General features: G+C 40.0%; 1 protein-coding gene across 2 annotated transcripts in view; it reads right to left on the reverse strand.

Moving 5' to 3' along the window:
* Positions 1 to 1,156: 1,156 nt before the first annotated feature.
* Positions 1,157 to 14,484, reverse strand: part of LOC121556121 (cyclic nucleotide-gated cation channel) — a 47,333-nt gene continuing 34,005 nt past the window's right edge. For both annotated transcript variants that reach the window (XM_041870010.2, XM_041870011.2), the window contains exons 8-12: positions 12,103 to 12,312; positions 3,450 to 3,728; positions 2,551 to 2,765; positions 2,214 to 2,445; positions 1,157 to 1,938 (exon numbers count right to left, since the gene is read on the reverse strand). In XM_041870010.2, coding sequence (XP_041725944.1) covers positions 1,717 to 1,938; positions 2,214 to 2,445; positions 2,551 to 2,765; positions 3,450 to 3,728; positions 12,103 to 12,312 — 1,158 coding nt within the window. In that variant the 3' untranslated portion in view covers positions 1,157 to 1,716. The remainder of the gene's footprint in view (positions 1,939 to 2,213; positions 2,446 to 2,550; positions 2,766 to 3,449; positions 3,729 to 12,102; positions 12,313 to 14,484) is intronic.

The raw sequence follows: 14,484 nt of genomic DNA on the forward strand, positions 1-14,484 counted from the left end.
TCCACAGTGGAACTTTGTGGAATCATTCTTATTAAATCTGCAACCGCAGCAAAACACAACAAAAAGAAAACTTATCTATCTTAACCTATCTTATCATAATGTTAGAGAACTGTTTATCTGAGAAACCTGAAGCCGATGAGCCTCCTCATTTTTCTTCATGGACCTGTAACATCGCCCTCTCACTGTCACCTCACCGTTAACTACACTTGAGACTGTTTCAATACAGTGATTGGGAGAAAGGGCGCAGCATTAGCCATTAATACATTACTGACTCTTATTTTACGGTCGATACAAACAGCAGTAATATTAAAAAGAGGCTGCAAAACAGAAACTCGTCAGCTCATAACCTTCGCTAGCATAGGGCTAATTTAAGCTAAATAAAGATAAACACGTACCTTCATAATCAAACAGGTAACCTTCAACGAAGAACTTGTAGCCTTTATCAAGCTTCGATCTTGAAGTAAGGGACCACTTGTCAGCAAGTCGTTCTACGTCGTTAAGTCGTATTGGTGGCAGATGTGAAAGGGACTGGGTGAACTCCATAATGATGTGCTACTAGCTAAGCGTTCCTAAGCGACACCGGATGTAAACATAACCTGCATCGCGGCAGAACGGAAGTTGTCTGACGTCACGTGAAAAGGGCCTATTGTCAAAGTCGCGTCAATTCAAATCTGGCATTAGGAACAAAAGAGGTCAACACGACTTCTAAGGTATACTAGTTATTTTAATTAATGCAAAAACCTTCAATGGTAAATATGATGTTTCGTATATACGGGCTCTCTGATATGCCTCGCAGGACACTCCAGAGAACTAACACATTGCTCCAGAAACAATACCCAAATACTAGACAGAGGAAGTTTCCCACTTCTCTGCTGGCCAATTAGAGTAAAGACTTGAGCGTGGTTTAAACTATCTCAGCCAATCCGTTGATTCAGGGGGTTGGTCTCATCTCTTCGGCGCCATTTGTTACACACATAATCCAGGCACAAGATTATCATAACAACCTATCATAGTGAGAAGAGCCAGCTCCCTTAGACATCATTCCCATGTCAAAGGAAGACTCATAAATCACAATGAACTATTATAGTCTAGCATTTGAAGACACAATCCTTATCTTCTCTTCACATCAATCACAGCCTGCCAGGTGTCACAGCCTACATTAGCCCAGTCAAGACTGCATTCTTTCTAAATTAGTCATCCCATCAGTTTAGGAGAATAATAAATCCCCAATACTACCTATAGAAGCCATTGAAGCAGACCTAAAGCACTTTTTAAAAAAAATATTGTTTAAATTAGTAAAATGCTATGAAAATTGACATTCTAATATAGCATTGCTGGTATGACGCTCTTTTGACTTCTCAACCTCCTGGTAGAGAGAGCTCTGTTATTTCCAAAATAACCATCAAGTAAAAAAAAAAAACTATTGGAAGTTATTATTTGGGTTGTCAGTAATAGGAATTTAAGGTGAAATAATTTTTTCAACATGTTTTTCAAGAGATCGTTTAAAAACAACAACATTGTTCAACATACAGTAGCTTACAGGTAGACTCAGCGTTATTCCATCCTTATACACAGCGACACCCTGCTCACAGACATAATCAACAACAACTACAACAACATATAAAATCTGTCACAATATAAATACAACTAAATAAAACAGAGAGTAAATAAGATAAGCGCTCGTCCAGCTGTCTCTATGGCGATACAGCATTGTTGTCACAGTCTGATGTTGATCTCACTGCGTGCTCCGTCGTCACCACCACTCTCGTTGCCGTCGGCGTCAGACAGGAAGCCGCTTCCGACGGTAACCGCGGTGCCGACGCTGCGTTCCAGAACCGTGATTCGCTGCTTCAGGCGTTGCTGCGCGGTGGCATACTCCATTTGTAGCCGTGCCAACCGCGTCTGGAGATGATCCACACACGCCTCCAACTTCTCCACCTATAAGAGGACAGTAGTTAAGATGATGATGAGTATTAGAATTCTGTACCTGGTTCACACACTCTTCCAGTTTATCTCCTATGTGAGGCCCATGAGGGAAATGAGTCTTCTGCCTCCACAATGACACTGTATACCCTTTGTGGTGCGCTGCTTTAGGCTAGAGCTCTATGGGGGCCATTCAGGAAACACATCAGTCCATCTCAATCATCTTACTATATATGCATGTTGTGCTTCCTTACTTGTGTTTACAAACAAACAAACAAACAAAACCACACCTTCTCCTCCATTTCCTCCACTCCCAGGCTAACTCCTCCCTCTTCATCCAGTAGCCCCTCCTTCCTGAGGATGTCCCGCCCCCTCTGCTCCAACTGGGTTCTAGCATGAGGGAAGTCGCTGAGCGCCTCGGTCAGATCTCTCTTAGACAGGCAGAACAGGTCCGAGTAACCAAGGCTACGGATGTTAGCTGTTCTCCTGTTGCCCATCTTACTGCCCCGGATGTTCAGGATGCTGACAGAGGAAAACACACAAACATTATAGTATTTATGCAACAACAATTAGACAGAAACACGTACGGACGCACACACTAACACACACTCCCTCCCCCCCCCCTACCTGATCTCCCCGAAGCAGCTTCCTGAGGTGAGCATGGCCAGCTGAGTAGCTCCATCATCTCCCACCACCGCCAGGCGGCCATCTTTAATAATGTACATCTCCTTCCCGATGTCTCCTTTACGACAGATATAATCTCCTGGAGAGAAGACCTGGGGACGTAGCTTCAATACCAACTCTACTAGCAGGCCTGCCTCACAATCCTGGAAGATACGCACCTAGAGGAGGGGGGAGAGGGGGGTGGGGAGAGAGACGGAGAGAGAGATGGAAAAGAGAGAGAGGGAGGAGGAGAAGAGAGAGAGAGAGGAGAGAGGAGAGAGAGAGAGAGAGAGGAGGAGAAGAGAGAGGAGGAGAAGAGAGAGAGAGGAGGAAAAGAGAGAGAGAGAGAGAGGAGAAGAGAGAGAGGAGAAGAGAGAGAGAGGAGGAGAAGAGAGAGGAGGAGAAGAGAGAGAGAGGAGGAAAAGAGAGAGAGAGAGGAGAAGAGAGAGAGGAGAAGAGAGAGAGAGGAGGAGAAGAGAGAGGAGGTGAAGAGAGAGGAGGAAAAGAGAGAGAGAGAGGAGGAGAAGAGAGAGAGGAGAAGAGAGATGGAAAAGAGAGAGAGAGGGAGGAGGAGAAGAGAGAGAGAGAGGAGAAGAAGAGAGAGAGGAGAAGAGAGAGAGAGAGAGAGATGGAGAAACAGCGTCAACACCAACTCTACTAGGAGGCCTGCCTCACAGTCCTGGAAGATACACGCCTAGAGGAGGGGGGAGAGGGAGGTGGGGAGAGAGACGAGGAGAAGAGAGAGAGAGAGAGAGAGAGAGAGAGAGGAGAAGAGAGAGAGAGAGAGAGAGAGAGAGAGAGAGGAGAAGAGAGAGAGAGAGAGAGAGGGAGGAGGCAAGTATGTGAGAGTGTGTGTTTTCTACCTTCTTCAAAGTCTCCAGGTGCACATTGATAGCGATCTCAGCCCTCAGCTTATTGGGCAGGCTCTTCAGCACTTCCTGTTCGTCTACCGCCTTCTGATTGGTCCAGAGGTAGTCGAACCAGCGAATGACACGGTGCTCCAGGTCGCGGCTGACGTGTCTGAACTGCATGTAGTGTTTGACCTGGTCGATGCGGCTCTGGAACTCTGCCCGCGTAGCGTTCATGTTGGAGATCATGGCTCCTACGTTCCCCACGATGCTGGCGAAGATCAACACTCCCACCTAGGATCAACACACCCAATATGTTAATGTTCTAGGATCAACGTACCCAATATGTTAATGTTCTAGGATCAACATACCCAATATGTTAATGTTTCAGGATCAACATACCCAATATGTTAATGTTCTAGGATCAACATACCCAATATGTTAATGTTTCAGGATCAACATACCCAATATGTTAATGTTCTAGGATCAACATACCCAATATGTTAATGTTTCAGGATCAACATACCCAATATGTTAATGTTCTAGGATCAACATACCCAATATGTTAATGTTTCAGGATCAACATACCCACTATGTAAATGTTCTAGGATCAACATACCCAATATGTTAATGTTCTAGGATCAACATACCCAATATGTTAATGTTCTAGGATCAACATATCCAATATGTTAATGTTCTAGGATCAACATACCCAATATGTTAATGTTTCAGGATCAACATACCCAATATGTTAATGTTCTAGGATCAACATACCCAATATGTTAATGTTCTAGGATCAACGTACCCAATATGTTAATGTTTCAGGATCAACATACCCACTATGTTAATGTTCTAGGATCAACATACCCAATATGTTAATGTTTCAGGATCAACACACCCAATATGTTAATGTTTCAGGATCAACATACCCAATATGTTAATGTTCTAGGATCAACATACCCAATATGTTAATGTTCTAGGATCAACATACCCAATATGTTAATGTTTCAGGATCAACATACCCAATATGTTAATGTTTCAGGATCAACACACCCAATATGTTAATGTTCTAGGATCAACATACCCAATATGTTAATGTTCTAGGATCAACATACCCACTATGTTAATGTTTCAGGATCAACACACCCAATATGTTAATGTTCTAGGATCAACATACCCAATATGTTAATGTTCTAGGATCAACATACCCAATATGTTAATGTTTCAGGATCAACATACCCAATATGTTAATGTTTCAGGATCAACACACCCAATATGTTAATGTTCTAGGATCAACATACCCAATATGTTAATGTTTCAGGATCAACATACCCACTATGTTAATGTTTCAGGATCAACACACCCAATATGTTAATGTTTCAGGATCAACACACCCAATATGTTAATGTTCTAGGATCAACATACCCACTATGTTAATGTTTCAGGATCAACATACCCACTATGTTAATGTTTCAGGATCAACATACCCAATATGTTAATGTTTCAGGATCAACATACCCAATATGTTAATGTTCTAGGATCAACATACCCAATATGTTAATGTTTCAGGATCAACATACCCAATATGTTAATGTTTCAGGATCAACACACCCAATATGTTAATGTTCTAGGATCAACATACCCAATATGTTAATGTTCTAGGATCAACATACCCACTATGTTAATGTTTCAGGATCAACACACCCAATATGTTAATGTTCTAGGATCAACATACCCAATATGTTAATGTTCTAGGATCAACATACCCAATATGTTAATGTTTCAGGATCAACATACCCAATATGTTAATGTTTCAGGATCAACACACCCAATATGTTAATGTTCTAGGATCAACATACCCAATATGTTAATGTTTCAGGATCAACATACCCACTATGTTAATGTTTCAGGATCAACATACCCAATATGTTAATGTTCTAGGATCAAAGTACCCAATATGTTAATGTTTCAGGATCAACACACCCAATATGTTAATGTTCTAGGATCAACATACCCAATATGTTAATGTTCTAGGATCAACATACCCACTATGTTAATGTTTCAGGATCAACACACCCAATATGTTAATGTTCTAGGATCAACATACCCACTATGTTAATGTTCTAGGATCAACATACCCAATATGTTAATGTTCTAGGATCAACGTACCCAATATGTTAATGTTCTAGGATCAACATACCCAATATGTTAATGTTCTAGGATTAAGACACCCAATATGTTAATGTTCTAGGATCAACATACCCAATATGTTAATGTTCTAGGATCAACATACCCAATATGTTAATGTTCTAGGATCAACGTACCCAATATGTTAATGTTTCAGGATCAACACACCCAATATGTTAATGTTCTAGGATCAACATACCCAATATGTTAATGTTCTAGGATCAACATACCCACTATGTTAATGTTTCAGGATCAACACACCCAATATGTTAATGTTCTAGGATCAACATACCCAATATGTTAATGTTCTAGGATCAACATACCCAATATGTTAATGTTCTAGGATCAAAGTACCCAATATGTTAATGTTTCAGGATCAACACACCCAATATGTTAATGTTTCAGGATCAACATACCCACTATGTTAATGTTCTAGGATCAACATACCCAATATGTTAATGTTTCAGGATCAACACACCCAATATGTTAATGTTTCAGGATCAACATACCCAATATGTTAATGTTCTAGGATCAACATACCCAATATGTTAATGTTCTAGGATCAACATACCCAATATGTTAATGTTTCAGGATCAACATACCCAATATGTTAATGTTTCAGGATCAACACACCCAATATGTTAATGTTCTAGGATCAACATACCCAATATGTTAATGTTCTAGGATCAACATACACAATATGTTAATGTTCTAGGATCAACATACCCAATATGTTAATGTTTCAGGATCAACATACCCACTATGTTAATGTTCTAGGATCAACATACCCAATATGTTAATGTTCTAGGATCAAAGTACCCAATATGTTAATGTTCTAGGATCAACATATCCAATATGTTAATGTTTCAGGATCAACATACCCAATATGTTAATGTTCTAGGATCAACATATCCAATATGTTAATGTTCTAGGATCAACATACCCAATATGTTAATGTTCTAGGATCAACATATCCAATATGTTAATGTTCTAGGATCAACATACCCAATATGTTAATGTTCTAGGATCAACATACCCAATATGTTAATGTTCTAGGATCAACATACCCAATATGTTAATGTTTCAGGATCAACATACCCACTATGTTAATGTTCTAGGATCAACATACCCAATATGTTAATGTTCTAGGATCAACATACCCAATATGTTAATGTTTCAGGATCAACATACCCAATATGTTAATGTTTCAGGATCAACATACCCAATATGTTAATGTTCTAGGATCAACATACCCAATATGTTAATGTTCTAGGATTAAGACACCCAATATGTTAATGTTCTAGGATCAACATACCCAATATGTTAATGTTCTAGGATCAACATACCCAATATGTTAATGTTCTAGGATCAACATACCCAATATGTTAATGTTTCAGGATCAACATACCCAATATGTTAATGTTTCAGGATCAACATACCCAATATGTTAATGTTCTAGGATCAACATACCCAATATGTTAATGTTCTAGGATTAAGACACCCAATATGTTAATGTTCTAGGATCAACATACCCAATATGTTAATGTTCTAGGATCAACATACCCAATATGTTAATGTTTCAGGATCAACATACCCAATATGTTAATGTTTCAGGATCAACATACCCAATATGTTAATGTTCTAGGATCAACATACCCAATATGTTAATGTTCTAGGATTAAGACACCCAATATGTTAATGTTCTAGGATCAACATACCCAATATGTTAATGTTCTAGGATCAACATACCCAATATGTTAATGTTCTAGGATCAACATACCCACTATGTTAATGTTCTAGGATCAACATACCCAATATGTTAATGTTCTAGGATCAACATACCCAATATGTTAATGTTCTAGGATCAACATACCCAATATGTTAATGTTCTAGGATCAACATACCCAATATGTTAATGTTTCAGGATCAACATACCCAATATGTTAATGTTCTAGGATCAACATACCCAATATGTTAATGTTTCAGGATCAACATACCCACTATGTTAATGTTCTAGGATCAACATACCCAATATGTTAATGTTCTAGGATCAACATACCCAATATTTTAATGTTCTAGGATCAACATACCCAATATGTTAATGTTCTAGGATCAACGTACCCAATATGTTAATGTTCTAGGATCAACATACCCAATATGTTAATGTTTCAGGATCAACATACCCAATATGTTAATGTTCTAGGATCAACATATCCAATATGTTAATGTTTCAGGATCAACATACCCAATATGTTAATGTTCTAGGATCAACGTACCCAATATGTTAATGTTCTAGGATCAACGTACCCAATATGTTAATGTTCTAGGATCAACATACCCAATATGTTAATGTTTCAGGATCAACATATCCAATATGTTAATGTTTCAGGATCAACATACCAAATATGTTAATGTTCTAGGATCAACATACCCAATATGTTAATGTTCTAGGATCAACATACCCAATATGTTAATGTTCTAGGATCAACGTACCCAATATGTTAATGTTCTAGGATCAACATACCCAATATGTTAATGTTCTAGGATCAACATACCCAATATGTTAATGTTCTAGGATCAACATACCCAATATGTTAATGTTTCAGGATCAACATACCCAATATGTTAATGTTCTAGGATCAACATATCCAATATGTTAATGTTTCAGGATCAACATACCCAATATGTTAATGTTCTAGGATCAACGTGCCCTAATATGTGTAATGTTCTAGGATCAACGTACCCAATATGTTAATGTTCTAGGATCAACATACCCAATATGTTAATGTTTCAGGATCAACATATCCAATATGTTAATGTTTCAGGATCAACATACCAAATATGTTAATGTTCTAGGATCAACATACCCAATATGTTAATGTTCTAGGATCAACATACCCAATATGTTAATGTTCTAGGATTAAGAAACCCAATATGTTAATGTTCTAGGATCAACATACCCAATATGTTAATGTTCTAGGATCAACATACCCAATATGTTAATGTTCTAGGATCAACATACCCAATATGTTAATGTTTCAGGATCAACATACCCACTATGTTAATGTTCTAGGATCAACATACCCAATATGTTAATGTTCTAGGATCAACATACCCAATATGTTAATGTTCTAGGATCAACATACCCAATATGTTAATGTTCTAGGATCATCGTACCCAATATGTTAATGTTCTAGGATCAACATACCCAATATGTTAATGTTCTAGGATCAACATACCCAATATGTTAATGTTCTAGGATCAACATACCCAATATGTTAATGTTCTAGGATCAACATACCCAATATGTTAATGTTCTAGGATCAACATACCCAATATGTTAATGTTCTAGGATCAACGTACCAATATGTTAATGTTCTAGGATCAACATACCCAATATGTTAATGTTCTAGGATCAACATACCCAATATGTTAATGTTCTAGGATCAACGTACCCAATATGTTAATGTTCTAGGATCAACATACCCAATATGTTAATGTTCTAGGATCAACATACCCAATATGTTAATGTTCTAGGATCAACGTACCCAATATGTTAATGTTCTAGGATCAACATATCCAATATGTTAATGTTCTAGGATCAACATACCCAATATGTTAATGTTCTAGGATCAACATACCCAATATGTTAATGTTTCAGGATCAACATATCCAATATGTTAATGTTTCAGGATCAACATACCCAAAATGTTAATGTTCTAGGATCAACATACCCAATATGTTAATGTTCTAGGATTAAGACACCCAATATGTTAATGTTCTAGGATCAACATACCTAATATGTTAATGTTCTAGGATCAACATACCCAATATGTTAATGTTTCAGGATCAACATACCCACTATGTTAATGTTCTAGGATCAACATACCCAATATGTTAATGTTCTAGGATCAACGTACCCAATATGTTAATGTTCTAGGATCAACATATCCAATATGTTAATGTTTCAGGATCAACATACCCAATATGTTAATGTTCTAGGATCAACATATCCAATATGTTAATGTTCTAGGATCAACATACCCAATATGTTAATGTTCTAGGATCAACATACCCAATATGTTAATGTTCTAGGATCAACATACCCAATATGTTAATGTTTCAGGATCAACATACCCACTATGTTAATGTTCTAGGATCAACATACCCAATATGTTAATGTTCTAGGATCAACGTACCCAATATGTTAATATTCTAGGATCAACATACCCAATATGTTAATGTTTCAGGATCAACATATCCAATATGTTAATGTTTCAGGATCAACATACCCAATATGTTAATGTTCTAGGATCAACATACCCACTATGTTAATGTTCTAGGATCAACATACCCACTATGTTAATGTTCTAGGATCAACATACCCAATATGTTAATGTTCTAGGATCAACATATCCAATATGTTAATGTTTCAGGATCAACATACCGAATATGTTAATGTTCTAGGATCAACATATCCAATATGTTAATGTTCTAGGATCAACATACCCAATATGTTAATGTTCTAGGATCAACATACCCACTATGTTAATGTTCTAGGATTAAGACACCCAATATGTTAATGTTCTAGGATCAACATACCCACTATGTTAATGTTCTAGGATCAACGTACCCAATATGTTAATGTTCTAGGATCAACATACCCAATATGTTAATGTTTCAGGATCAACATATCCAATATGTTAATGTTCTAGGATTAAGACACCCAATATGTTAATGTTCTAGGATCAACATACCCAATATGTTAATGTTCTAGGATCAACATACCCAATATGTTAATGTTCTAGGATCAACATACCCAATATGTTAATGTTTCAGGATCAACATACCCACTATGTTAATGTTCTAGGATCAACATACCCAATATGTTAATGTTGTAGGATCAACCTACCCAATATGTTAATGTTCTAGGATCAACATATCCAATATGTTAATGTTTCAGGATCAACATACCCAATATGTTAATGTTCTAGGATCAACATATCCAATATGTTAATGTTCTAGGATCAACATACCCAATATGTTAATGTTCTAGGATCAACATACCCAATATGTTAATGTTCTAGGATCAACATACCCAATATGTTAATGTTTCAGGATCAACATATCCAATATGTTAATGTTTCAGGATCAACATACCCAATATGTTAATGTTCTAGGATCAACATACCCAATATGTTAATGTTCTAGGATTAAGACACCCAATACGTTAATGTTCTAGGATCAACATACCCAATATGTTAATGTTCTAGGATCAACATACCTAATATGTTAATGTTCTAGGATCAACATACCCAATATGTTAATGTTCTAGGATCAACGTACCCAATATGTTAATGTTCTAGGATCAACATATCCAATATGTTAATGTTTCAGGATCAACATACCCAATATGTTAATGTTCTAGGATCAACATATCAAATATGTTAATGTTCTAGTATCAACATACCCAATATGTTAATGTTCTAGGATCAACATACCCAATATGTTAATGTTCTAGGATCAACATACCCAATATGTTAATGTTTCAGGATCAACATACCCACTATGTTAATGTTCTAGGATCAACATACCCAATATGTTAATGTTCTAGGATCAACATACCCAATATGTTAATGTTCTAGAATCAACGTACCCAATATGTTAATGTTCTAGGATCAACATATCCAATATGTTAATGTTTCAGGATCAACATACCCAATATGTTAATGTTCTAGGATCAACATATTCAATATGTTAATGTTCTAGGATCAACATACCCAATATGTTAATGTTCTAGGATCAACATACCCAATATGTTAATGTTTCAGGATCAACATACCCAATATGTTAATGTTTCAGGATCAACATATCCAATATGTTAATGTTTCAGGATCAACATACCCAATATGTTAATGTTCTAGGATCAACATACCCAATATGTTAATGTTCTAGGATCAACATACCCAATATGTTAATGTTCTAGGATCAACATATCCAATATGTTAATGTTCTAGGATCAACATACCCAATATGTTAATGTTCTAGGATTAAGACACCCAATACGTGTTTCCACATAGGGTTCTCCCTGGAACCAAAAAGGGTTCTCCTATGGGGACAGCTGAAGAACCATTTTGGAACACTTTTTCCTGAGTGTATCTGATCTGGGGAATAAGGTGCACTATCTAGGATATAGGGTGCACTATGTAGGAAATAGGGTGCACTATCTAGGAAATAGGGTACACTATCTAGGAAATAGGGTACACTATCTACGATATAGGGTGCACTATCTAGGAAATAGGGTACACTATCTAGGATATAGGGTGCACTATCTAGGAAATAGGGTGCACTATCTAGGAAATAGGGTACACTATCTAAGATATAGGGTGCACTATCTAGGATATAGGGTGAACTATCTAGGAAATAGGGTACACTATCTAGGAAAAAGGGTATATGGTATAGGGTTCCATTATGCACTCACCAGGAAGTCAAAGACCACGAAGAGGAACTCCTCATCTCGTACGGGTGGTGGTGTCTCTCCTATGGTGGTGAGGGTGAGGGTGGACCAGTAGAGGCAGTAGATGTAACCCCGGGACAGAGTGGTCTGGTTGGGGTACACCCAGGAATCAGACCCCAGCCCCAGGGCCTTGGAGAAGGAGTAGTATATGCAGGCGTTCCAGTGGATGATCACCTGGAGGAGAAACAACAGGTTAGGGTTAAATCAAACCAAATCAAATCAACCTTTTATTTGTCAATAGCTGTAGACTTACAGGGAAATGCTTATGGGTCCTTTTCCAACAACCCACTGGGCAAAAACTGGTTGAATCAAGATTGTTTCCACGTCATTTCAACCCCCAAAATCTATGCGATGACGTTGGATAAACGTGGAAAATGACTTTGAACCTAAATCCAATGATAGGTAGCCTGGTGGTTAGGAGCGTTGGGCCAGTAACCCAAGGTCCCTAGGAGCCTAGTGGTTAGGAGCGTTGGGCCAGTAACCCAAGGTCCCTAGTAGCCTAGTGGCTAGGAGCGCTGGGCCAGTAACCCAAGGTCCCTAGGAGCCTAGTGGTTAGGAGCGTTGGGCCAGTAACCCAAGGTCCCTAGGAGCCTGGTGGCTAGGAGCGCTGGGCCAGTAACCGAAGGTCCCTAGTAGCCTGGTGGTTAGGAGCGCTGGGCCAGTAACCCAAGGTCCCTAGGAGCCTGGTGGCTAGGAGCGCTGGGCCAGTAACCGAAGGTCCCTAGTAGCCTGGTGGCTAGGAGCGCTGGGCCAGTAACCCAAGGTCCCTAGTAGCCTGGTGGCTAGTGGTTAGGAGCGTTGGGCCAGTAACCCAAGGTCCCTAGGAGCCTGGTGGCTAGGAGCGCTGGGCCAGTAACCCAAGGTCCCTAGTAGCCTGGTGGCTAGTGGTTAGGAGCGTTGGGCCAGTAACCCAAGGTCCCTAGTAGCCTAGTGGTTAGGAGCATTGGGCCAGTAACCCAAGGTCCCTAGTAGCCTAGTGGCTAGGAGCGTTGGGCCAGTAACCCAAGGTCCCTAGTAGCCTAGTGGCTAGGAGCGTTGGGCCAGTAACCCAAGGTCCCTAGGAGCCTGGTGGTTAGGAGCGCTGGGCCAGTAACCCAAGGTCCCTAGGAGCCTAGTGGTTAGGAACGTTGGGCCAGTAACCCAAGGTCCCTAGGAGCCTAGTGGCTAGGAGCGTTGGGCCAGTAACCCAAGGTCCCTAGTAGCCTAGTGGCTAGGAGCGTTGGGCCAGTAACCCAAGGTCCCTAGTAGCCTAGTGGCTAGGAGCGTTGGGCCAGTAACCCAAGGTCCCTAGGAGCCTGGTGGCTAGTGGTTAGGAGCGTTGTGCCAGTAACCCAAGGTCCCTAGTAGCCTAGTGGCTAGGAGCGTTGGGCCAGTAACCGAAGGTCCCTAGTAGCTTAGTGGCTAGGAGCGTTGGGCCAGTAACCGAAGGTCCCTAGTAGCCTAGTGGTTAGGAGCGTTGGGCCAGTAACCGAAGGTCCCTAGGAGCCTGGTGGCTAGTGGTTAGGAGCGTTGGGCCAGTAACCCAAGGTCCCTAGTAGCCTAGTGGTTAGGAGCGTTGGGCCAGTAACCGAAGGTCCCTAGTAGCTTAGTGGTTAGGAGCGTTGGGCCAGTAACCCAAGGTCCCTAGTAGCCTGGTGGCTAGTGGTTAGGAGCGTTGGGCCAGTAACCCAAGGTCCCTAGTAGCCTAGTGGCTAGGAGCGTTGGGCCAGTAACCGAAGGTCCCTAGTAGCCTGGTGGCTAGGAGCGCTGGGCCAGTAACCCAAGGTCCCTAGTAGCCTGGTGGTTAGGAGCGTTGGGCCAGTAACCGAAGGTCCCTAGGAGCCTGGTGGCTAGGAGCGCTGGGCCAGTAACCCAAGGTCCCTAGTAGCCTAGTGGCTAGGAGCGTTGGGCCAGTAACCCAAGGTCCCTAGGAGCCTAGTGGCTAGTGGTTAGGAGCGTTGGGCCAGTAACCGAAGGTTCCTAGTAGCCTAGTGGCTAGGAGCGCTGGGCCAGTAACCCAAGGTCCCTAGTTTAAATCCCCAAGCCGACTAGGTGAAAAATCGGACAATGTGCCCTTGAGCAAGGCACTTAACTCTAATTGCTCCTTTAAGTCACTCTCGATAAGAGCGTCTGCTAAATGACAAAAATGTAAATGTGTGTATGGTGTTGTCAGTATACACATGTATGTATGTTATGTGTGTTGGCGTGTTATGTGTGTATGCATGTCATGTGTGTTGGCGTGTTAGTGTATGTATGTGTGGGTAGAGTCAGTGCAAGAGAGTTCATTCGAAAAAGAGTCAATGCAGATAGTTAAATAGTTAACCAATAGCTACCCGGACTAACTATTTAGCAGTCTTATGGCTTGGG

The sequence above is a fragment of the Coregonus clupeaformis genome, unplaced genomic scaffold, assembly GCF_020615455.1.
Source record: "Coregonus clupeaformis isolate EN_2021a unplaced genomic scaffold, ASM2061545v1 scaf0015, whole genome shotgun sequence".
Lineage (NCBI taxonomy): Eukaryota > Metazoa > Chordata > Actinopteri > Salmoniformes > Salmonidae > Coregonus > Coregonus clupeaformis.